This window comes from Sciurus carolinensis, chromosome 1, assembly GCF_902686445.1.
Source record: "Sciurus carolinensis chromosome 1, mSciCar1.2, whole genome shotgun sequence".
In the NCBI taxonomy this organism is placed as follows: Eukaryota; Metazoa; Chordata; class Mammalia; order Rodentia; family Sciuridae; genus Sciurus; species Sciurus carolinensis.
The window spans coordinates 157,857,247-157,884,256 of NC_062213.1; the positions used below are offsets into that span (position 1 = coordinate 157,857,247).

The following is a 27,010-nucleotide window of genomic DNA, read 5'->3' on the forward strand; positions in this document are numbered from 1 at the left end:
CAGATTTGAGCATCTTACAAATTCTTTTTTTTTTGCGGTGCTAGAAATTGAACCCAGGGCCTTGAGTTGTGAGGCAAGCACTCTACCAACTGAGCTATATCCCCAGCCTCACAAATTCTTTTTAAAGATACACATGGTAGTTTTATTATAACCAAAACGGATTGGCAATGAGTGTTAACTGGTGCACCACACTTAAAGAAAAAGCTGTTAAGTAAACAATCATGTTGCTGTGCGTTTTCTTTCCTTTAAGAGAGATGGAGGCAGATTATAATATCTAGTACATATGAAGATAAACTGGAAAGCCAGGCACAATTGCACACACCTGTGATCCCAGCTACTTGGGAAGGTGAGGCAATAAGAGCCCAATCTCGGGGTCACCCGGGAAATATGGTGAAACTGTCTCAAAAACAAAAACAAAAACAAAAAACCTCCCACCAAAAAAAAAAAAAAAAAAGACAAATTGTAGAGACATGCAGATTTTCTTCAATTTATCTTCTAGGATTTATTTACTTGTCTAATGTTCCACAAGTTCAGGGTCAGCCTCAGCAACTCAGCAGGGCCTTAAACAAGTTAGCGAGACCCTATCTCAAAATAAAAAATAAGAAGGGCTAGAGATGGTGCTCAATAGTAAAGCCCCCCCTGGTTTCAATTCCCAGTACCAACCAACACCAAAAAAGAAAGAAAACCTTTTCCTTTTTTTCAGTGTCAGATAACACTTCTGAACAACAGGCTCTTATACGTTTTTAGAATCAGAAAAGCATAACCATATCTGGCATTCTTTTTCCAACTCCCCAGAAAGACCTAATCAGTTACAAATATTTTGTTCCCAAGTAATTAAAAGTAATCCTACTTTTAATAAATCTATGCTTCATCTTTTAAGTAAAAGTTTAGTGACAGAATTTTATTATTATTGTGCAAATAGTTCATGTAAGCAAGCATCCTGGTCAGTAAGATATTATTGGATGAGAACATTATATGAATTGAGCCTAGACTTCATAACATGTAACTGATTTCATTTCTAAATTAGTAAAGGATACTGAAAATGTCCATAGTCGATGAGAATAAGACCTGGATACAGTAATATGCATAACGCATTAGCAATCTGTAAAGAAAAACATTGTGAAATAAGAAAGCAATCTGATGCCCAAACAGTAGTAAAAGTGGGGTTTTTATTTAACAGAGTAGCCAATGTTCCCATTTTCCTCAAGTGCTACACTATTTTATCAAAATATTTCATTTTTATAAAACAACTCTTTAGACACTAAAATTTTCATGGGGGTGACAGAGGACACTATGATAAGAAAGGGGAGAAAAAAATCACTAAAAGGTATTTGTCACTTTTAGATATACAAATTGGATAAGTTAATCTAATGAATAACCAATATATAAAATGGTCAATAAGAATATTTGGTTAACTATGGCTATGAGAGGATATAGCAATTGTTCCAATGCCTTCCAGTCTAGTCATTCTCACAAATCAGCTCAAAATTCAGATTTACTAAATAATAAATTCAGTGAATTGTGTAGTTCAGCTGTACATAACTTCTTACTACTATAGTAAGGCATGAAAAAATTACTGTAAAATAAGGTGATAATTTCTAAATGGTAATTAATTGAGAGAAGATATAATGCTCCTTATTATTCTATCTATTCCCCAAAGCATAGCTTCCTTAAGGTCTGTCCTTAATAGGGGAATTAAGAAAGCATTTCAGAGATGAAACATCAGGTTGCTTTAAAACTTACCTTTTTCTTAGTTGAGATATCTTTTAAACAACAACAGTACAAAACCACTGCAGGTATATAAATCAGCAAATCAGCAATTAAAACTAAAAAACAAGCAAATAATTTCAAGCATGAGTCCAGGAGGATCTACAACAAATTATTAACCACCTTCCTTCCTTCCTCCAACCTTGACTGAGAATTCTGTTTGGGAAACTTCCTTCCACAACAGCCCTCTTCATTCCCTTCATCTGTGCCTAATTTCAAATGCTAGATTATAAGACTCTCTTCTCAGTTTGCTCTAACAAATTCATACATTTAATAATTAGATATACACAGTGTTCTCTCTTTGCTCTGACTTGGACTTAAACATAAAGAATATTCAAAGCAAGAGAAGGCAACTTCTTTTTCCTCAATATTTGTATATTTCGCATTTTTTAGTGCAAAGAATAATCAAATATGGAAATGCACAGAATATTTTTTAAATGTTCACATTTATAAAATACATAAATTTTTGCTAATTAATTCATACAAAGAGCTTGAGAGGCCCAAGTAAGAAAAAAACCGGGGGGAGAGGGTAATTTTTTTAAAAAGGGCAGGGAGTATAGCTTATTTTAGATGCTTGCCTAGCATGCACAAGGTCCTAGGTTTGATCTTCAGCACTGCAAAAAAAAAGCAACTCCCCGACACACCAAAAAGCACATAATTCTGAATGTGCAGTCATTTTAGAGCAAATAAAAATAATACAGGACTGGGGTTGTAGCTCAGTGGTAGAGCACTTGCCGAGCACGTGTGAGGCACTGGGTTCAATTCTCAGCACTGCATATAAATAAATTAAATAAAGGTCCACTGACAACTAAAATATACATTTAAAATAATAATAATAATAATAATACATTAAATTCTCCAACAGTATAATACCAAAGAGCCTATTTTTTTCTTGTACCTCACTAGTGTTCAGAAAAAGTGATGGCAAAACTATCAGTGTTAAATGTATGCAAACTATGTTCAACTACAGACACCATATTTAAGATGACAGTGGGGCTAGGGGTATATAGCTCAAGGCCCTGGGTTTGATGCCCAGCATCACATTAAAGAAAAAAAAAAAAAAAAAACACTGACAAACTGGAACTTACCTGAGTAGCACAACACAGACCTCAACAAATTGGTTATCTAAGTAATAGGGCTGTTTAACATGAAGAAGTAGTGACTTCAAATGTGGAATATTAGGTATATGAGGGATCAGACTTGTTCTCCTTAACCTAAGAAAACAGCAACTGGAATACCGGTGGAAGAACAATATAAGAAGGAAATTTTTAATGATTGGGGTTCTCTAAAAATAGAAGTCTGTCTCTAAAGGTTTTGAGTTCCCTGAAAATAATAGGTATTGTTCCAGATGTTGAATAATCATGTGGCGAACACATAGTTCAGAAAGGATTAAAGCACTGGAGGGAGAAGGGGAGAGGTATGCTAGAGGGAAAAACAGGTAAGATAGATTATCTTGGCCTGAGTCCATGACTGCATAAAAAGTAAAGATAACAGATGTTGAGCTCAGACTTATTAGGGAAAAGGCCAGGACTAGCATTAAAGTCTTCATCACATAAAGCTTTCAAGCTTCTAGAACGACATACACAGAACAATAAAACTTGTTGAGTAGATTAATACAGCAATAGTGCTCAACAATACAATAAATGACATACAACTGTAAAGTTTACTTTAAGAAAAAGGTAAAAGGGTCTTGGAATTAGGATATTAAAGCAGCAGTTTAAACAACTAAAGCTTCAATTTATAGCTATTTATCTGCCTGACTGAACTATGCCTCAGTTTCCTCAGCTTAAAATAAAGATAAGAATAGTATTTATCTCATTTGGGAGTTCAAAGAATTAAGTGCAATAATAAATGTAAAGTACCCAGAATTATTCCTTTCTACTCTTTTTTTAGCTCACATATAAATTTGGTTTTACATTGTGTGTGCGTATATACGCACACACATATATATGCACACATATATAATAAGCATAATTATACAATTTTAAAGTCATTAAGAATAATAGTACTTTTTATCAGTCTGTCCCATTTTTTTAAAAATTAAAGTTTATACTCAATGTCTATTGTTCTTTTACCTGTTGTACGCATGAAGAGCTTATGTGCCTGACTCTCATATCCACGTGATGTATGAAGAGCAATCCAGTCTGGATTTATAAGCTTTGCCCTGCAAATCAAAGCATATACACATGTACCTTCTTCCTCACGTGCAGCAATACGGACATATGAACTTATTTTGAAGATATATGAACTTACTTTGAAAACGGTCCATTGTTCTTATAAAGCAACAACATCAATGTTAAAGCTTTAATCTTTATTTAATCACATGAAATTGACTTAAGCTGTAAAACAGCATCTGCCTTGCTCATCTTGCAACAAAACCATGTAATGTGTAATTAGAAGCTCTCCCTCTACGGTTCCAGTGTAAAATCAAGCTGATGTGTCACATTTCACATACTAAGCACATACCTGATAAAGAACAATATGCTTGTTTTATAATCTTTTCAGTTATAACAAATGCTATAATAGCTATTGTCAATCAATGATAAAACTAAACACAATTGCTAAAGACAAATGAAATTTTCAATCATATTATATTACCCTAACACTGTAAAGTATAATAGTTACCATATTTGTGAGCTTATTTCCAATCCATAAAGTTTATTTTTACAAAGTATTAAATAATTAAAATAATAAAACAAGGAAAATAAGTTCAGGAGACATTGTGAAGAAGTTCCTCAAAGTTTTGCTGACATCAAGTCTGAGATGAAATACTGCTACAGAACAGAACTGGGCTCCACCAAAATACAAGTCCTCATCTTCTATATACAATTCCGTTTCTTTAAAAGGAATTCCAATTCCTTGGGCTGGGAAGATAGCTCAGTTGGTAGAGTGCTTGCCTTGCAAACACAAAGCCCTGGGTTTGATCCCCAGCACCGCAAAAAAAAAAAAAAAAAATCAAATTCCAATTCCTTGTCATAAAGGAAATACTCCAGTAATTCTAGTTTCTAACTTGACAGATTAATCAGAATAGCCCTATATTTTTCATTTACTTTGGGCCATCCAAGAAAAGCTTTCCTGGGGTTAGGGATATCACTCAGTGGCAGAGCTCTTGTCTAGCTCAATCTCTAGCACGCACACACACATACACACACACACACAAAAAAAAAACCTTTTCAGTGCACAACTAAACCACATTAGAAATATTTCTCAGTAGTCTATGTATAATTTAGTAACATCTTAATTTCCAAACAAAGCTAAGATTTTGCATGTCTTCCTAGTATGTCCTTCAAAGAAATTATAGAAATTACCAAACCCTGATATTTACCTTTCTTTAAACCCATTTGTAAATACATAATACAGTAGTAGCTACTAACAATTTCTCCTCTCTTCAGTAAAGCCAGATCACAGTGTTTCTTATTGTATTTGCTAAAGGCATAAATATTCAGAGTTAAAGAAGAAAAACTTACACATATGCGCATAAGAGACTATGATAAGCTGTAAGAGGTGGGTAATCCAATCCCCAATACAGTAAATTGTTATCACTGCTGTTAAAATACCTAGGGAAAAAAGAAAAAAAAGCACCATTCCATTCATCAATGTTCAAGAAACAGACTTAGATTTTAATATATCATAATTTCATTAAAATTAAGCTTCATAATTTAAGAAGTGATTGTTAAGTTATAAATAACTTAGCCATGACAAAAGATACAATCCAGGACCATCTCAGGCAAACTGAAACTCGTTACCTTATTACTAGTAGACTTAATTCAATGACTAATATTCATATTAAAAAATGCAAGAAAAAAGAATTTGCATCTGATAGTCTAACAAATCAGGGAAACAATATTTTTAAGAATCACAATTTTAAAATGTAAAAAGTCAGTTTCAAAGAACACATGAAGATTTGGTTTATGCAAAGGGAACAGGTAGGTTTTAAATAAGACTTTGTTTCAACCAACATGTAAAGGGAAACCATTAAACACAAGAATCTGTGAATTAATGAAGAAAACTAAGTCTAATGTACACAAATTCTTGGCTCCTCCAGTTGGTCAGTATGTAAAGAAACTGTATATAACTACTAAGACTCAAGAAATAAAAAGTAAGTTTATATAAATAGATTTCTTCTTAATTATATCCTTTATAACTAAGTAGCTGCTTCTATCCAATTTATTTTCTTAGTTATAGGAATAATTTACAGCAATGCAAATCAAACTCTAAAAACCACAAATAATCATTGTTCATAAACCTGTTTCAAATGAGTAACATTCCTTGATGTCATAGTCTCTTACTTCAGGATTTAAAAAATGTTTTAAGTTAGCATTCAACATGATCATATTAACTAATTTATTATTCACATTCAGAAATCTGTTCTTCTCCTTGTCAGTTCCATAAAATGTGGGCTTGCATGGAAGGGGTGTAGAATAATAAAATGATCAAGGCATGCTGGAAGGCCAGGGATCTGGGCATAGGATACTATGTTATGGTACCAGCTGGTGGCAGTTGTCCCGCCAGCAGAAACTTCCATATGAACAATCCCAGGTCCTATGTCTGGCTGGAACATGAAGCCAAGAAGGGGTGTCCAAGAATCTCCAGGTGAGTTAGAATTCTTTTTGACAGCTTGAATCTAGGAAACTAGGCCTGGCAAACAAGGACTCACTTATCTAGATAGGGCTGCCTAAAGACTGGCACCAATTGTGTTATTCCAAATTCATGTTACCATAGGGCACATTAGCATAAAGTTTTATTGTTTTATTGTGTCTGCCTCATACGGCTGTAGAAGCATTGAGTTAAATAAGGAAGCTGTTATGTCACTGTCTGACACAAAGTAAGTGCTCAATCGTAGTTAAAACTGGCTATTAGCCACAAAACTACCGGGATGGATAGAGCAATGGGAAATCATCAAGTAATTCAAGAATCACATTTCAACCAGCAAAACTTAATTTGGTTTTCAGCCTCTTATAAGGCAAAAGCTATTTTTCATTTACTTTAACCTTGAGATTCACTGGAGATAAGGAAATGAAGTACCAGGACAGTAAGCTGTAAGCAAGCAGACATACATACTATAAATAAAATCAGACTGGATTGGGATAAAAGAATGACAGGGCTAAAAACTGTGCTCCTCATTCTTATGGAAATTTCTATATAAGAGAGAAGCACGGAAGAATTCTTGATAGCTTTAAAGCATTTCAAGTAAAACTTCAAAATCTACCAGTAGAAACAAAACAACTAATTGATATTCCTGCTTTACATACTTTAAATAAACCTGAAAAGTTGTATAATGCTATTTATAACACTGAAATGAATTTCCCCACTAAATTCACACGTAATCTCAGCAGATGTTTCAGCAGTAAACATACACACACATGCATGTGCACACACATGAAATTGTAAGATTCTGTTCAAGAGTGTTATGATTCATTGGAAGCTGGGGGCAGTGGTACGTGTCTTTAACCCCCACTACTTAGGAGGTTGAAGCAGGAGGATCACAAGTTTGAGTCCAGCCTCCACAACTTGGTGAGACACTGTCTCAAAAGGAAAAAAAAAAAAAAGGAAGAAGAAAGAAAAAAGAAAAGGGCTGGAGATATAGCTCAGTGGTAGCATGCCCTTGTGTTCAATCCACAATTCAGGCCACCCCACCCTAAAAAAAAAAAAAAAGTTATCATTAACTTCAAGATGTAATTTCTTCTAACAACCCAGTCATTATGAGTATTTCTGCTTCAAAAAATCTTAACTTGAAACAGTTTCAGTCACAGAAAACTTTTAAGAATTTCTCAAAGAACTTCTGTACATCAAAAATTTTTTTAATGTTACACAACAAAAGAAACCACAAGAAAAATTAAAAGAGCAGAAAGGAAGATTTTTATTCTATACAACTCATACACACACATTTTAAAAAATTATTACATTGAAGAACACTACAGTAGCAGATTTAAGGCATCCCCACGAACCCCATTTTCTAATGTTGAGACCTTCCAATGTGTTGATCCCCTCTCCTTGAGTTGGCAAGAACTGTGACTTGCTTCTAACCCATAGAATATGGCAAATGGGACAGTATATCACTTTTGTTTGCTTTATGTCTATGTAAGAGTCCACCTTGCTAGCAGATATGCTGGACAGACCGTCTCACTGACTTTGAAGAAGCAAGCTGCCATGATTTAGTAAGCAGCATATTGGAGAAGGCACATAGCAAGAAATTGCAAGTGGACTGTAGGAGCTGAGGATGGCTTCCAACCAGAAACTGAAGCCCTCAGATTGCTGGCAGAAACATGGGAGCTTATCTTTCCCCAGTGAAGCCTCTAATACATCTCTAGCCCAGCCGACACCTGCATTGAAACCTTCTGAGACCCTGAGCAGAATTATCACAATAAATTATGCCCAAACTTCTGATGTAAATTTTTTGTGATAATAAATATATAAGTAATTCCTATTTGTGGTCATTAGCTATACAGTATTAAAAATTAAAATAACTATTTATTTTAAAAATCATATAAATCATTACCAAAAAAGGATAATCCACTAGAGACATAAGGAAAAGATATGAACAAGCAATTTTGAGAGGAAACGTGATCAATAAATCTATTTCAGGATGCTCAGTGTCATAAGTACTCAAGGAAATACAAATTTTAAGTGTGGTATTATTAAGTGTTAGTATAAGTATGTGGAGACACTCTAGTGTCAGTATCCATTGAAACTGTCTACTCTAGAGGATCTACTTTCAGGAGTCTACCTGGAAAATGCATGTGCACATGTGCACAAGGGAAATACACTTTATTTAATCATTCCTCTACTAGGAGACATTGAGAATCTTCCAGTTTCCTCATTATTACAAACAACCACTCCCACCAGTCCTCCTGATTTATAAAACCACTGTTTTGTTTAGAAAGCAACATGCTCAGAGAAGGTGGCCTCTCCGCCAGTCCCAAGCAGTTCTTATTAATGGTTGTTTTTCAAAGGTGGGAAAGAGGTGATTATACAAACGGTGGGATTCTACTTCATGTACAACCAGAGAAATAACAGTTGTACCCCATTTGTGTACAATGAATCAAAATAAATAAATATTATTTTTAAAAAGGTGGGAAAGATTTTGTCCCTTGACAAAAAGAGGTAGAAAGAAAGTTTATTAGTATTCTTCCTGCTTTTAACATGATTTTATAAAGTTACAGTGCTTGAGCCCAGGAAGTCATCTAATGACTAAAGGATAAAAGGCCTCAGAATAAAAAGCCTGTGTGCCAAGAAGAATGACAAACAGGAAGAAAGAAAAAGCTTGAGTCTTTGATTACCATCATTAAGCCACTTTTATCAGCCTGCAAAGTCCTTCAGATAATTCTATTATTGCTTAAGCTCACATTTTCTTCTTTTTGAGACAGGGTGTCCCTATGTTGCCCAGGCTGGCCTGGAACTCCTGGGCTCAAGCCATCTTCCTGCCTTAGCCTCCCAAGTAGTTGGAGCTAAAGGCTCCAGCCATCATACCCAATATACTCTTATTTTCTATTACTTATTGCAAAAATGCTCATTTCACCATGAAACTTAGCTCCAAGATTATCTTATGTTTTTCATAATGTTTTGTTTTTGACATGCTGGGGATCAAAGCCAGAGCCTCGTGCATGCTAGTGCTCTACCACTGAACTACATCCCCAGCCCTCATAATTTTCAAAGACTCCCAGACCATAATCAAAACCTAATCATATAAGCATGCTCTGAATTAAATATTTATTTTTTAATAAAGAAAAGGAATAGAAAGGTATGCAATAGCCCCCCTCCCTTATCTTCAGTTTTGCTTTCTTTTTTTTTTTTTTTTTTTTTTGTGATACTGGGGATCGAACTCAGGGCCTTGTGCTTGTGAGGCAAGCTCTCTACCAGCTGAGCTATCTCCCCAGCCCTTCAGTTTTGCTTTCTATGGTTTCAGTTATGCTCAGTCAATTGTGACCCAAAAAATATTAAATGGAAAATTTCAGAAATAAATAATTCCTAAGTTTTAAATTGCATGCTATTCTGAAAAGTGTAATAAAAATGTCACAACTTCCTACACTAGTCTCTCCAGAAGATGAATCAATCCTTTGTTCAGCATATATTCACACAGTATAAGTTACCTATCTAACAACTACTTAGTAGCCATCTTGGTTATCAGATCAACTGTCATAGTATTGTAATGCTTGTATTCAGGTAATTCTTATTTTACTTAATAATGGCCCCAAAGCATAAGAGAAGTGTTAGCAATTTTATTACAGCTTATTATACTTGTTGCATTTCCTTAGTAGTTACTGATACTTTCTTACTGTTCTTAATTTATAAATTAAACTTTTATCATAATACATATGTGACATGGTTTAGATATGGTTTGTCCTCAAGTTTCATGTGCTGGAAACTTGTCCTCACTGTGGCATTATTAAAGAGGTGGTGATCTCTAAGTCTAGTGGGAAGTAATCAGGTTACTGAGGACATTGTCCTCAGAAGGGATTGATACTAGTAAGTCAGACTGTGTTGGTTATTCTCATGAAAGCAAGTTATTATAAAAAAAAAGAGTAAGCCTGACCCTGAGTCTCTCTCTGGCGTACTGTCTGATCTGGCTTACTGTGATCACTTACTTATTGTGATCACTTCTGTACATGTTCCCACCACTGTGATACCTATCATCTACCATGAAACCCTTACCTGAGCTAAGCAGATGTCAGCCTCATGTCCTTGGGCCTTCAGAACTATGAGCTAAATAAGCTTCTTTTCTTTATAAAGTACTGAGCCTCCAACATTTCATTATAGCAACAGAAAATGGATAAATATATATAGGGAAAAAACACAGTATACACAGAGTTCAGTGCTATTTGTAGTTTCAGATATACAATGGGGGTCTTTTAAGGTATCTCCCATGAATAATGGGGACTACTGTACATATATTCAATTCTTGATTATGTTGTCCAAAGTAGGATACCATTGTTTGAAAAACTGAGGTAGATCAGCATTAGAATAATTCATCTACATGGTTAAGGTTATATTTTCATTCCCGATATCAACGTTTCCCCTAGCATTATGCTAAAAGCTGCAGTTTTTCAGTTTTCTCTCATCTTTCAACACTAAATATTACACTGAATTTTGTATCAAAATCTTTGAGAACTACTTATCAAAGAATATCCAAGAATAAAATTATCCATGTGAAATTTACAAAACAATTTAGAAAACAATTACGAAGCTCAAAAGCAGTGGTGGTTTGTCTTAGTAAATATTATCTCATTGTACCAGTCAAGCAAGAGAAAAGCATTAAGAATATACTAGTAATCCAGTGACACGTGTTAATTAAATGTCAAGATCTGAAAGATGCTCAAAATGGAACAATATAGAATAATGTCAAATACTTAGCTGGCCTCTATTTGCAATAATCCAAACTCTGACTAGGGTATAGCCAACCTATCAATAGAAAGTTCAATATGAAGTTCTTGCATACAACTTTCTGGTAAAGGAATTAGATAAAAGCAGTGACCAAAGGAATCAACAGAAAGAATGTTATGAACAGTTTAATATACCAGCTATTCAGTAAATCAATAAGTGATAACATAAATTGTTACTGAAACATGTTCAATAAAAATGACACAGGTACAAATTTTTATGAAGTCATAAATGCAATCAACATGTTGAAAGTATATTACATGTCAGGGATTGATCTCAGTTCTTCACATGTATTACTTTATTCAATCCTCACAAAAATCCATTGAACTATGCAGTCTATTATTTCCATTTTACAAGTGATAAAATTGGTAGAGAAGGTTAAATAATTTGCCAAAGGTCACAAGCTAGTAAATAGTAAAGCCAGGGTCTGAACTCAGGCAGTCTGACTCTAGTATCTATACTATTCACTGCTCTTTTATACCTCCAACATTGTAAGCAAAGAAACTGAAACTTCCAGGTAGACTTGTATTATAAAGTTAAGGTTAATCAACACAGTTCAAGTGATTGAGAATAACAAAAACTAATAAAAATGTCTGCCATATTCTCTGAGTGCTGAAAAACTGAAGGTTCCATATTGTACCATGAAACCCAAGACAATACAGCTGACCTCCTCCTTCATAACACACAGAGAAAGCTACGGAAATGGAACCATGTGAAAAAAACATACCAACACTTATTTCTTCAACAAATATTTATTGAACAGCTAGAAAGTGCCATAGCCTATACTAGACACAGGGTATTCAAAGATAAACCAAAGGGACATATGTAAATTTTTCAGAGTTGAAAACAAGTCCTATTACAATAGGCTTCTTCCCTTTGTTCCCTTTTTGGCTTCACAAATTTAGCCATCTATTACCAAATCTATTCTGTTTTTACCTGAAGATTAAATCAAAGTGATCTTTAGTGAGAAGAGCAACAGATGAGGGAACAAGGCATGAGAATTTCTGTAATTTATGTCCAGAAGAGTTTCTGAGACATATAGTGTTCTACCATCAAAGTTCTAGTTCAGTAGCATATCCCACTAACTACATATACATATGGCTAACCTTTAGGACTATGTAGTTTCAGAGACTGGACTACAATATGCAAGGCAATATATGAGGCATGAGTATGCAGGAGACAAGGATGCTCAAGACAAAGAAAATAGTGTTTCCTTTTAAATATCTTCAAATAATCTATATCATCTGATTAAAATAATAAAATCAAGTCAAAATTAAATTTACCATTGTTTGATGGGTAAATTAAAAGTAATTTCTTGCCAGTGTCTCTGAGCTTCATAATCACCAAACATAGGGGGTTTTCCAGCACCTAAGATGAAAGGTAAAAAGAGTAAATAACAATCTACTTTAGCATATCAGTAATTTTTATTTCTTAGAAAAGTTTTCTAAATCACAGAGGCCATGTAAGTTAGGGAAAGAACTCAGGAATTCCAAAAAAAGTCAGAGATGAGGTCTGAATCCTAGCACACTAGAATACCCAGTGACAGCCTCCCCAAGCTTGAGCGCATTCAAAACAGGATCAATACAGCCTGTCTAGAGGACGACTAGAACAAGTAAGATAACGGATATAAACTACCCAATAGTGCCTGGCACACGGGAAATAGTCAATTGGTAGAAGCTATTATTAATATTACTTAATTAATAATAAGCTATCCAAGTTTATTTTTACTATGAGAAAGACTGCCAACTCTACTGTCCAACAAATATCATAAAAATTATAATAACAAACATCTGTTTTACAAAGTGCTTTTACAAACTAAGTATAAATAATTAAAGGTCAAGTACAGAACTAAAAACAGACTATATATGAAAAAAATTAATGACTTTTGTAGGTTTTGTTACCAAATGAGTTATTTTATAACGTTTTCTCAAAATTGTAAATAAGGGATAATGGACCTTTAATAACTAACATTTGATAATGCTAGATACAGCCACCCCATGAAATAGGTTGTGGACACTTTTTTGTTTTGTTTTGCAGTGCTGGGGATCACATGTTAGGCAAGAAATGTACCTCTGAGCTATATCTCCAGCCTAATAAGTATTATTATCCCCATTTTAAAGCTAGAAAAACAGAGGCAATGGTCACTCATATAGTAAGAAGCAGAGTCTGGATTTAAACCCAACCCAAATGGCTTCATAACCCATGTTCTTACCTCCTACTCTGTAATGCCTCACAACTTGGTTAAGTGGGTTATTATCCTTAAATGATACAAAGGTATTTTCTTTTAGTAAATTATGAGCACCCACTCAGGCTTTAAGTAGCAGCTGACTACAAAACTATAAGAAAGCCCACAGAAGGGCAATACACTCATAGGTGTTTTAAGACAGCAAGTAAGGTGGAAGTCACATATAGTCAAATGTACTCATTAATCAGTGAATAAGGATATACCACTGCCCACTGAAACCCAACTTAGATTTTCTCCATCTGTTTTCATTTAATGATTGTTATTACACCAATATTCTTTAAATATTAGAATCTCCATCCAAGGAGACAGTCTCACTATGAGATAATTATGGGAAAAACAAACACAACTCTTCAGCACATATGCATTGAGTAAATCACTCAATTGACACAAGAACCCATGGTATCACACACCCATGTACACACACACACACACACACACACACACACACACACATCCCACTCTCTCAGGATGAACCATATGTTACTCATTTCTGTAGCCTCAGGATGTAATAACTCCTACTAGACTCTCAATGGCACCTAACTCATTCTCAGTGAATACTAATATAGCAAGGATGTTGGTATAATTAGTTTAACAGCCAGAATTTTTGAGTTCAGGAGACTTGAATTTGATTGTACACTTGCTAGATGTGCAATGTTAATTTGTGATGGCAGATCAATTAATTATGCCAAGGGTGCTTGAACGCAATGCCCAAATATTGGTTCTTGCCCAAAAACATCTTTAAATTACTGTCTGGCACTTTGAAATCCTAAGCCTCTCTCTGTTCATGCTGCTTACTCCTTTTTGCATTCACCTCAACTCATATCCAACCTTTAAGAACCACCTCAAGGTTCCTCTGAGTGTAGCTCAGAGGCAGAGGGCTTGCCTTGCAGGTGTGAGAACCCAGGTCAATCCCTAACACTGGGAGAGGAAAGGAAGGGAAGAAAGAAAAGAATCACCTCTAATCCTAAATCCTCCATGAAGCTTCTCTCATAAATTAAAACCATATTTATCATTAATTACTGACTTCTTCATAGTCCTTATACTTTCCTCATGTTTCATCACATGACTAATACCATTTCCTAGTCACTAACCAAATAAGAATTTCAGTTCCCATAGACACGGAAATTTACTTTATAGAGTTCATAAGAAGCATATTGCTAGGCATTCATTACAAACTTGCTTAATTAAACTGAACAGGAAGAGAATAGCATACACATTAAAAAGAAAGAAAGAGAAAGAAAGAAAGGAAGGAAGGAAGGAAGGAAGGAAGAGAAAAGAAAAGAAAAGAAAAGAAAAGAAAAGAAAAGAAAAAAGGAAAGGAAAGGAAAGGAGAAAGTAAGTTAGTTGAGCATGGTGGCACATGCCTGTAATCCAGGCTACTTAGGAGGTTGAGGAAAAGTATCACAGGTTCCAGGCCAGCCTGGGCAATGTAGTGAGATCCTGTCTCAAAATAAAATTCAAAAAAAGCTGGGTACGTACTTCAGTGGTAGAGCTCTTGCCTTGTATGTGTGAGACCCTGCCTTCAATCCCCAGCACAGGGGGAAAATAAAAAAGGAAAAGAATTCCCCCAATGAATTAATGGCATTTTTACATGTACATTTTATAGGAGAGTATATATTTGTGTTTGTATTTCAATGAATTACTGGTGGATACAGCTTACTTTGGGGGAGGAAAAGAGTTGATTTTTATTTTTTGTTTTGTTTTTGTTTGGGTTTGGACCACTGGGATAATAAAAGTCAGAGAGGATTTTGAGTAATTTCCTATACCTCAAAAAATCCAACTATCTAGATTTTCTGAAATTGCTCTAGACTTGTGGTCAATGTGGAAGAATTTATTACCAATCTCTCACAAATAGAAGAATGGATAATGACTCTCTTTAGGGTTGGGAAACAAGTTTTTATCCAGAGTCTGACCTACTTCAATAAATTCAGCTGACACCGGCTATGAAATTAGTACTTAAGTTTTTAAAACTGCTAAAGTGCCCTTAAAGCAACCTAGAAGGACAACCCAACTGTACCTATGGGAGCTGCACTTGGGAAGGGCAAAAAGGATTCCTTCCAGTGATTAATTCTACAAATTCATTTAATAAGATTCAGAATTACATAAAGAAAACACTGATGTACATGTACAAAGCTTCAATTTTGTCTCATTCACAGGAAAAATCATCTTAAAGTACCACTTAAATGTTCATTCTATTAATTGCAGAACTATTCAGAATTATGTTTGAATCTACAGTGCAGGTAGTTTCTTTGTTAACAACACATACTTTACACTGAAATTTTTAACATTCTGAGAGAAGATTTGGTTCAAATTTTCCACAATAAAATCCCTGTTTATGGGCTGGGGTTGTGGTTCAGTGGTAGAGCACTTGCCTAGCATGTGTGAGGCACTGGGTTTAATTCTCAGCACCACATATAAATAAATGAATAAAATAAAGGTCCATCAACAATATATATATTAAAAATCTCCTGCATATATGTTCTTGATAACAATTTATGAATTTTATGAGTCCTTCTAAATAGCAGTGGTTAAGTGTTAACTTCAAAGAAACTAACCAATTAAATAGAACATAGTCACACTTCAACTATGATTGACATGTTACCAAAATTGATTCTCTATGACTTTCTTCTCCTAAACAGGCAATACAAGTTTGGGATAAAGAAATTATTAAAAGAAAATAACCCTCCTCAGTTCAAGTATTATTTTCTCTAAAAACATTAGTAACACTTTACATCAAGAATGGAGTAATTACAAATTTTTACAAAACCTGATACTCAGTATTAAAATTGGAATTTGTCTACTCCCTATAGATTGTTTAAAAGCAACAAGCAATATTTACTCAAGATTTTTAGGTGTGTGAAAATTACATAAGCAACTCTAATAATGGAAGGAGTATACATTTTAGAAAAATTTAAATTAAAATAATATATAGGCCTAATTATATGCATGTTTCCAAAGGGGGAATGGCTGAGCATGATGGCCTGTAATCCCAGCACTTGGGAGGCTGAGGCAGGAGGATCATGAGTTCAAACCCAGCCTCAGCAACTTAGCAAGGCCCTAAGCAAAAAAAGGGCTGGGATTGTGGTCAGTGGCTGAGTGCCCCTGCGTTCAATCTGTGGTATAAAAAACAAAAACAAAAACAAAAATTAAAGGAGAAATGATGCCTTAATAGTAAGCAAGCTAACCTTTCACACTTGAGTATGACAGGGTTTTGGACATGCTGCCCCAAATACGGTACCTTGGCATACTGCATATTTTAAGTTAAAAGAATTTGAGAAATAGTAGGTATAAGAAGACTCTCTGACCCTTCCCTGAAGTAAGCCATAAGACCCTCCTATGAAAAATGTCCTCTTATAACCAGAGAAAAGGAGCATTCTTATCTCCAAAGATAGAAGAAAAACCAGGAACCAAATGATCAGCTTTGCCAAGTTTCTCCCAGTTTACCACTCTGACCTCGTTGTATCATATTTTTTCCACAACTGTCTACTCTTCATCCAAACTAGTATAAAAATGCTCAGATTTAATTGTTTCTTCAGGTCTTCATTTCCTTGTGAAGGCTCCCATGTCCATAAAATGTCTACTGAATTAATGTGTATGCCTTCCTCTTGCTAATCTGTCTTTTGTTTGGGGGGCCCAACAGAAAACCTAGAATGGTAAAAGTAAACATTTTTCTCTCATACTAGTGCTTCCTAATTAGAACCTTAAAAGAAGATAAACCAAAAGGAAACTAAAAACAAATTATAAAAGTATTTTAACTGATAATTAGGGTGGGGGCCCTCAGCAGCACCACAGCTATTAGGAGCTAATTCTCCCAGCTTCTGCAGCACAGCAGTTTTCACATGCAAGTACTGAACATGCCATATTCTTTGTGATGGGGTTTGAGAACTGGGTCAGAACCACCATTTATCTTAATGTTCAGCATTTTTTATCTTCCTTATCTGAAAAATGATAAAACTATAGAATAGCTGTCTACAGATACTCTACTAATATGTAGTAACAACACACTTGTCTTAAACAGTAACCTAAATGCAATCTCACTCTGTTGACTTTCTGAGGGACAATTTAAGAACAAGGTTTAAAATAAGCAGCAGGGGTCCTGTTTTCCAGAAGAGAAATGTAACTGAATAAAACTCAGACTTCATGAGAGAAATGTTAAATTAATTATTCTATGTAAGCTTCAGGAATAGAAACATATTTTATCAATTGTCCCCTACTGAACACTCATTAAGCATTTGATTATACATATCAGCAACAAGGAAATATTGCAATTTTAAAGATTACATTATTTTATCCTATACTCTAATTTTAATTATTTTTAACTCCACATTAACATGAACACTTCAGACAAATTAGTTAAAAATTTCATTAAACAAGGAAATATGAACAATAAAAAAATTAAAAATACATGTCAAAATTAGAAGATAAAAGGAAAATCAGAAGAGCAACATATAGGACTGAAAATGAATCATCATGTTCAAGAATAACTGAGTGCTGAGTCAGAAAACAGGAAGACTTTCCAACAGACCAATTATGGAGTGAAGACAAAAGTGATATGATTGCATATCTTATATAACAATTATGAATTGGACTTTTTCTCAGTCCTTTTTCTCCCAGTTCAACAGCCAAATGACCTCCTTAATTCTATTCACTAACAAACTTCCCTGAAAGTTGCTATGTCCCTTTTTTAACTACCATCAGTCCTCAATGCATTACAGTCTGGCAACTAGGAGGCTCACATGGCTTGTCTAGTTTTAATGGCCATCCTACTTAGCATGTCCAGAGCTTGACACTGTTTGTCAGTTCTTATTTCTTAAAATTCTTAGGTCTCTCAGCTTTTAGAAATAACAACCTCTCCAAGCTCTAATTTCTTCTCAGCCTCCTTTAATCATTACCCATTCTTTTTGGAGGTGATCACTAGTTAAATATGTTTTCTTCTTGCACTATGGGTACTCGATGAGGACCTTTCAAGACAGAGAAGAAGGCTAATGACATAGCTCAGTGGTGGAGCACTTGCCTAGCATTTATGAGGCCTGGGTTCAAACCCCCATATGGCAAAATAAAAATAAAAACAATATGGATGGGACTTCTGTTTCCAGCAGTATGACAAACTTAAAGTGTCCAGAAAACACCTGAGTAAAAATCCTAAATAACAATAAATAAATAATGTAATATAATAAATGTATAAAAGTCCATATATAATTCATATATTCATATAAATATTCATATATAATTTTAATGTATGGCTGAACATAAGAGAAGTCCTCAGATTCTAGAAACAACAACAAAAATGTCATCAACAGCCAGGCATGGTGGCACATGCCTGCAATTCCAGCAGCTCACGAGGCTGAGACAAGAAGAGAGTAAGTCCAAAGCCAGCCTCAGTAAAAGGCGCAAAGCAACTCAGTGAGACCCTGTATCTAAATAAAATACAAAATAGGGCTGGATGTGGCTCAGTGGGAGTGCCCCTGAGTTTAATCGCTGGTACCCCAAAAAAATCAAACAACAGAATCCAAAGGAAAATGAAAAGAGATTTTCAATACACTAAAGAAAGTAACTGTTGACAAAATTCCCTACCCAGCAAAAGTTTTTAAGACAGAAAGCAAAATAGAGGCATTTTCAGACAGAAGTTGTTTGTCACCAAAACATGCTCACTTAAAAAAACTCCCAAAGATGTACTCAGGAACACATAAAGGGTAAGAAAGAGGGGAAGAGAAAATGATAAACAGGAGGGTAAAACTGAATAACTGAATATTAATTGTATAAAGCAAGTCACTAATGTCTAATTTATAGGATTAAGAATCATGAAAGAGGGCTAGGGATATGGTTCAGTGGCAGAATGTTTGCCTAGCATGTGAAAGGCCCTGAGTTCGATCATTAGCACCACACACACACAAAATAATAATAATAATAATAATAATAATAATAATAAAATAAAATAAAAATAAAAATAAATAAACTGGATATGGTGGTGCATGCTTGTAATCCCAGCAGCTCAGGAGGCTGAGGCAGGAGGATTGCAAATTCAAAGCCAGCAATTTAGTGAGGCCCTACACAATTCAGTAAGACCCTGTCTCTAAATGAACCATAAAAAGGGCTAGGGATGTGGGTCACTGGTTAAGCACCCCTGGGTTCAATCCCTGGTACCAAAAACTAATTAATCAATTAAATAAAAATCATGAAAGAACTGAAATCCTAGAACATAACATTTTAATTCAGGGAATGAGGATTTGCTGGAATTAAGGTATTCTAAGGTTCCTACATGGCTCAGGCAGATATAATATTAACTTTAGACTTATCAAGTTAAATATGTAACTGAAGGGGAGATTTAATCCCCAAGAGAACAAAATTAAGTATAGCTTCCAAACTAGTAAATGAGAGAGTGCAATTGGGGAAAATCAATTAGATCTACACACAGAGTAGAGAATAAAAGGACCAAAAAGGCACAATAAGTAAAAATCAAACCCAAGGAAACTAGTAAAGCTATATTAATTTTAGAGGAAACAGACTATATGACAAAAGCCTTACTGCAGATAAACAGGAACATACCAAAAATCTCATGAAATTCAAGCCACAAAGAAAAACCTAAATCACCTAGAAATACAGATACAAATACACAAACAAAAATTGGCAAAACTATAGAGAAACCACAGCTCTCTCAGTAACTGATAGGCCAACTGGGCAAAAATCAGTAATATAAAAATCTATACCAACCAAAACAATAATATTGAATTAATGAATATCTGCAGAATATTAAATACAAACTACAATTCTTTACAAACACATACAAAATGCATTTAGCTCTTATGTATAAGAGCTAAATGTAATTTAATTCTAATTACATTAGAATTAAATGTTTAAATCTATTTTCTTGACCACACCAATAAAATGTGAAATTCTTCTGTCTCAGTCAGAAAATTCCCTCAGTAAATTGTTACCAAAAAAAAAAAAAAAAAAAAAAAAAAACTACTCAGAGGAATATTCACCTATCTTTTAAACAGTAAAAATATATTACCTGAGTAAGAATTAAGAGAAACTGTCCACCGTACTGTTAGTCCTATTAAGACTACTATTGTCATCCAGGGCCACTGTTCCATAGCTCTCTGAATTCTGGGAGGAAAGCAGAACTAGTTCCAGATTATTTTTAACACAGAGTCAGTCACTTATTTTCTTGATCAGAAAAATGTTAGCACTTCTTTGGAATCAGGAGTTTGAGGGATTTTAAATGGTGCTTCACTTCCAGTCAGAAATTGATAACCTCTGAAGTAGCCTGGGGAGGAGAAAAAAAAAAAAAGAGATTTAGCTAAGTACAGTACCTTAACAATGAAACCATTAAATCAAGTAGAAAGATGGAGAATCAAGGGGAAGGGGCTAGAATAGGCACTGAGGGAAGGTAGTTGGCCTATCCTTCTTCCTTAGTCCTGTAATTGGGAAATACACCTCAAAAGGTAGCTCTCTCCCTGTAAAACGTGACTCAATGTGTCTGAAGATGTAGCAAGGGTTTGTTCTTATAAAGGAACATTTCTAAGAAGAAAAATGACAAAGACATAGAAAGTGGCAGAGTCAATTCCATCTAAAGCATGTTTACCTACAGGTAAATATAAGACCACAAAGATAGACAGAGTGATTTATCTTTGGTACAGAGAAAAGGAGGAATTTTGTCTTTGTATTTACTTTGGAAAAATCTTCCACTAAAATAATTTCTGTAGTTTTTAATTCTTTTATTCAAAAAAAATATATATATGCTAATCATACCATATTTTCATTTTAAAGAAATGAACTTTTATAAAAAATCAGTAAGAACAGCCCAAATCTTAGGAGAAAATATAAAAGCAATAAGTCCATTAACCACTTATATGTTTCTCCATTTCCCCCTTCCCTTCAGGCTGAGTATTTAAAAGTAAGATCGGGGCTGGGGATAAAGTTCAGGAGTAAAGCACCTGCCTAGCACACACACAGGCCCTGAGTGATCCCCAGCAGTGAAAATAAAAAGTAAGAAACAAAATGACATTTTTTTGCTTTGAAAAATTATGGTCCATTTTAACCATAAAATATACTTTAACTTAAATACATTCAGAAAAATACAAATAAATCAACTGAAAAGTTATATATATGATGTACACAATACACAACATAACGATATAATTTGGTCAGCATCACGCCCCAGTACTTTCCCCTTCCCTCCCCTCCTCTCACTCTTCAGTCCCTTTCTTCTGCGAACTTCCCTTTGATATTCATGAGATAATCCACATCTTTCCTTTACTTTTCTTCTCTAGCTTCCACACATGAGAGAAAACATAACCCTTAACCTTCTGAGTTTGACTTATTTCACTGAACATGGTGGTCTCCAGTTCCATCCATTTTCCTGCAAATAATTTCATTTTTCTTTATAGCTGAGTAACGCAGTGTGTGTGTGTGTGTGTATGTGTGCAGGTTGGTTCCATAGTTTTGCTATTATGCTTTTTATAAACTGGGTATACATTTATCACTGTAGTATGATTAATTTAATTCTTCAGGATAAATAATAAAAAGAGGTATAGCTGGGTCTACAGTGGTTCCATGCCTAGTCTTTTGAGGAGCTTCTATTGATTTCCACAGAGGTTGTACTAATACGATCCTACCAACAATGTAAAAGTGTTCCTTTTTCTCCACATCCTCTTCAAATTTACTATTTGTATTCTTGATGACTGCCATTCTGACTAGAGACACTCTATTTCCTGCTAAGACATAGTGTTTAAAATTTATACTTCAAATGCTAATCCCTGGATTTAAAAAAAATAGTGTAACTAGAAAATTAAATCACTAATATGACAAGACAATTGTTCGCAGTTTCAGATTATCATATGTAAATGTTTTTACAGGAATCTTAAAATAAAATTGCCAAGAACAATAATCATAATGAACTTATAAACTTAGCTGATCAAGCATGCTAAGAGCAGATTGGTGGAAGCGTCAGCTCACTGACAGATGAAAGAATCAAATCCAGAAAGATCTGGACTGTACATATGGAGGGTTTATATCTAAGGAGAAATATTAAGAGATAAATTCAAATGAATTAAAAGCTCTGCACTTAAATGCGGGGGGAAAAAAGCAACTGTGTGATTACTGAATAGGAGATAAAAGATAACTATGCAGAAGACCCTGGGTTCAAACCCCAACACCAAAATTAAGTAAGAAAATATTAGGGAAACTTCTCTAACAATTAGAGCTGTTCAGAAACAAAAATGAACTTCTCAAAAAGTAAGTGCCGGGCTGGGGAGATAGCTCAGTTGGTAGAGCGCTTGCCTTGCAAGCACAAGGCCCTGGGTTCAATCCCCAGCACACACACACACCACCACCACCACCCCACCCCACCCCACCCCACCCCACAAAAAAGTGCCTCTTTAATGGGTTCAAACAGAAACAGTGACCACTTGACAGGAGTATTTTTAGAGTTAGAATAAAGGAATAATTCCTAAAATGTCTTCTAAATCTGATTATGGAATCAAATTATGTGTGTGAATTAATATGAATCATAACAACACAAAAAAAGATTTGGTCTCCCAACATGTCATTTCCCCTAATTCTTTATGACTATCCAGTATTGCCACTTTTGCAGAGTCTTTGATGAGTAAAATGCATAGGGCTTCATATCCTCCATAAGTGGCTTGTACTGGAAGTTGAAGGATATCAAAAACATCTCTCTCAGGAGGCACCAGCATTTGGGAGGTTGAGACTAGAGGAAGGTAAGTTTGAGGCCAGCCTCACTAACTTAGGAGGCCCCCAGAAACCTGGTGAGACCCTATTTCTAAATAAAAAAAAATTTTTTTTTTTTTCATTTTTAAAGGGCTGGGGATGTGGCTGTGGTTAAGAATCTGAGTTCAATCCCTGGTACCAAAAACAAAACAAAACCAAAAACAATAAAACACAACTCTTTCTTACATATCCTACACTTAAAATCCAAATACCTAGCCATAAGACCCTCTAAAATCTGACCCCTGTCTGCATCTCCAATTTCATCTCGCATTTTGCCACAAGGTTTTTCCTCCCTTCCTAGAACCTGTCAAGTTCATGCAAGCCTCCCTTTGGTCCCTGAGCTTGGAATTCTCTTAATTCAACTCACTGGCTCATCTTTTGTCATTCATGTTATACCTCAAGTCATCCTCTAGGAAAGATCATTCTCTCCCCACCCTACTAAAATTTTCTCCTTTTAATGATTGTACCATTACTTTCTTTAATTTTCTTCACCATTTTTTTCACCATCAGAAACTATATTTTCACACAAAACTTTGAGTAAAAAAAAGCTGGGCACTAAAGAATACATATCATATAGTTCCACTTGCTAAAGACTCCTAGAACTAATCTATGGTGTTAGAAATCAGGAAAAAGGACACCAATGGGAAGGAAAGAAGGGATGGTAAATGGCAGGGGTTTCCTGGTAGATCTTGTAGGGCTTTGAGAATGTTCTGTTTCTTGATTTGAGTGATGGTTAAAAGATGTTTTTACTTTGTAATAAGTCAGCAAATAACATCTTATAATTTGTGTACAGTGTTGTTCTGTATGTATATTATATTCCAATAAAAATAGTATTAAAAGAAATGGCACTTACTTATCAACTAGAATATAAGCAACATGTAAGTAGGGATCCTCTTTGTCTTAATGGTTGCCATTGCCCCGCATTTAAAACAATGTTGAAAAAAGCAAGAACCCATGAAGTATTTGCTGAATGGAGGAGACTGGAGAGGGTGGGGAGAACCAAAAACCCGGAGGAAGAGGGGTGAGGGGGAGGTAAGTACGTAATTTTACTAAGTCCTCGTGTAAAGATACTCAGACTTAACTGCTTTCTTCCCCTTAAATAGTAAAAAGGTTTCTTTACAACTTTTTCCACCTGTAAAGCAAAGTACAGTGACTTTCTAAGCCATCACACACCACCAAGTTGCCACGCAGGTGGCAGAGGAGGTTCCCGTCCTACTTTGCCCCTAGAGTGCATCCCGACAAGGACGCCTTCCACCTGCAGAGCTGAGTTCTTTGCGGTGTGGAAGACCCTCCCCGCCCCGCTCCCCCGCCGTGGCCACAGCTTCCAGGGAGGGCAGCTACCCCAGGCGAGCACATCTGGCAGCAGGGACCCCTCACGACATTTCTCCTCCCTTTCTGCAGCAGACCAGACCCTCAGGACTGCAGGAACAAGATCGCCAGGATAGCTTCGGCCAGGCTGTGCCACCACCATCACCACATCCCCTCACCCTAACCCCCAAGCGACCAAGCACGCTGGGTTGGGGAGGCCTCGCGTCGCATCCCTGGAAGTGGATGGCAGACGACAGCCGAGTCACCAGCTCCGCGCCAGCTGTTAGCGCCGCCCGAATGCCCGACAGCCACCCAAGCTGGCTCGGGGTCCTGCACCCCGGAAACGCGCTCTTACCCGCCGCAGCCGGACTCTGGGATTCGCGCCCGCAGCGGGCCTCCGAAGGCGCCTGCGCGCTCGCCCCCGCGGCGGAGCGCCCTTCAGTCTCTGTCGCCGCGCGCCCACGCCCGCGCGCCCGGAGCGGGAGCGAGCCCGTCGAGCGTAGGGGCGGGGCGGGGCGGGAGCGCGCGGCAGCCTGGGTGCCGGGCGACGCGGACAGCTTGGGAAGCTGGGCACCAGGCGATGGAACCCGAGAGGCCTGGCCACCGGGTTAGGCCAGGGGCAGGTGGAAAGCCCCTTGCTCTTCTTTCCTTGGATCATGTCCAAGGCCCGAGCGGCTGCTTAGCCCACAAATTCCTGTCAGGGGCGGGTCCTGGCTCGCGTCGCACAGTGGAGAGCCCTTAGCTGGTGCTCCTACCAGCCGCAGGTCTTCTCTCGGCCTGAGCTCTGAGGAGCCGCACAGCCAACCTCCCTCACTCTCTGGAACCCATAGTAAAGCTGGGAAGTCAATTCATGTAAGAGATATTATCGAACGTCCATTTTCCAGAGCGCGTGGGGCGACCATAAGAACAGCTCAGCCCTGTGCACACGTAGTAGCCACTGTGTGTCTGTTTGCCCACGTTTGCCAAAAATAACCACGTTCTCCTCCATCCTTCAAAGAATACACTCATTCCCCACCCCGCTTCTGAATCCTGTATAAGCCAAGCCTCCTGTAAGTATCAGCAAATATTCGGATATTGCTCTGACTTTCTACTAAATGGGTCTGAACACTCTCTCGGCCTCAGTTTCTTCATCTGTGAAATGAATCAGTAGGGCTAGGTGAACTCCCAGATCTAAAACTGATTCTATTATGGATAAATGGTCATCAGTCTGTAAAGATGAAGAAATTGACCCCTCTGCTCTCCAGGAATTTGTCTTTGGAAAGACATTTTCATGCCTAAGAGGAAGAAGCACATATTGAATGTCACATTATTGTACATACACTAAGCATTGTAGGAGTTAAGAGAAGACTTGGGCTTGTTGTAAACTATAAGCGATCAGGAAATGCTTTTCCTGGAAGAGTGAGCTGGGCATTGAAGAAGATGGGGTTAGATCAGCCAAGTGAATAGAATGAAAGTCAGAACCTAGAGAAAGGAAATGGTCAAGCCAAAATTGTGACAGTTGAAAAGTGCAGTACAATACATTTTTTCCAGTACAGATGGTGGGTACTGAAGAGAGGAATGACTGGAGAACCTTGAACACCAAGTTGTGGTGTTTGGAATTTATTCAGTTATGAGTAAGGGTCCATTAAATGACTTTTAGCAGACTCAAATGTATAGTACCGTATTAGGGGAAATACGAAGTGGTGATAATGGGTCAGATGAATCAGAGGGAGAGGCAGAAGTTATTATAGTAGTGCATGCATGGTTAGACAAGAGTCTGGGCTGAGATGATAATAGTGGAACTGGAGAGGAAAGGATCAAGGGGAAATCAAGAGGGAAAATGTACAGGTCTTAATAACATACTAAATATGTAGAAGTGAAACAAAGGAGAGGGAAGACTTAAGGATGACCCCCAAGTCTTCAAGTATGAATTACTAGAACTGATAGATCTTGGGAAGCCTGGAGATGATTTAGCTGGCTTGGAGGGAAAGATGGTGCATTGTATTGAGTTCAAGGTGACATCAGAACAACAAAGTAGTAATACTCAGGTGCCAGTTGTGAATCAGAACCCTAGAAAGAAGCTGACACTAAAGAGGGAGAGATGAAAGTTCTGCATTTGGTGAAGAATGAGGAAGATAGCAGAGAGGGAGAATAGACTACCATATTGAGTAAAAAAAAACATATTTAAAGCCAGGAGGAGGAAGATGAGCTGATGAAATATAAGGTTACAAACAGGGAGAAACCCTATATATTGCAGGATCATGTATATCAAGGATCTTATAAATAAGAATCTTATTTGGCAGACCAAAAATGTTTTGTTGACTCTAAGGTCCTGTCAATTGTATGGAGCAGCACTACTATTTTATGTACCACTAAGAACAACAACAACAAAAATACTACCATTTAAACTAGTAATGATTATAAACTGTATAATTCAGAAACATTAATCTGTGAAAAAATATACATCTTAAAATGATGAATATTGATACAAGTCTCTCCTTTCTGCCTCCCAACCCAAATAGCTTTGGATCCAATATTTAGCACAAAACTGATACTCACAGTATTCATTGAATGAATAGTATAAGGGACAACAAAGCCTCT

At 36.3% G+C, this 27,010-nt stretch overlaps 1 protein-coding gene across 4 annotated transcripts in view; it reads right to left on the reverse strand.

The window, feature by feature from the left end:
- The window catches only part of Alg6 (ALG6 alpha-1,3-glucosyltransferase), a 42,181-nt gene extending 17,282 nt beyond the window's left edge, over positions 1-24,899 (reverse strand). The window contains exons 1-7 of one of the 4 annotated variants that reach the window (XM_047567646.1): positions 24,786-24,899; positions 20,403-20,657; positions 12,429-12,513; positions 5,235-5,324; positions 3,843-3,931; positions 1,744-1,826; positions 1,038-1,102 (exon numbers count right to left, since the gene is read on the reverse strand). In XM_047567646.1, the coding sequence (XP_047423602.1) occupies positions 1,038-1,102; positions 1,744-1,826; positions 3,843-3,931; positions 5,235-5,324; positions 12,429-12,513; positions 20,403-20,484 (494 nt within the window). In that variant the 5' untranslated portion in view covers positions 20,485-20,657; positions 24,786-24,899. Of the gene's footprint in view, positions 1-1,037; positions 1,103-1,743; positions 1,827-3,842; positions 3,932-4,020; positions 4,109-5,234; positions 5,325-12,428; positions 12,514-20,402; positions 20,658-24,609; positions 24,734-24,785 lie in introns of those variants that run through there. The other 3 variants (XM_047567648.1, XM_047567649.1, XM_047567650.1) reach the window with 3 other exon arrangements.
- Between the last annotated feature and the right edge of the window lie 2,111 nt (positions 24,900-27,010).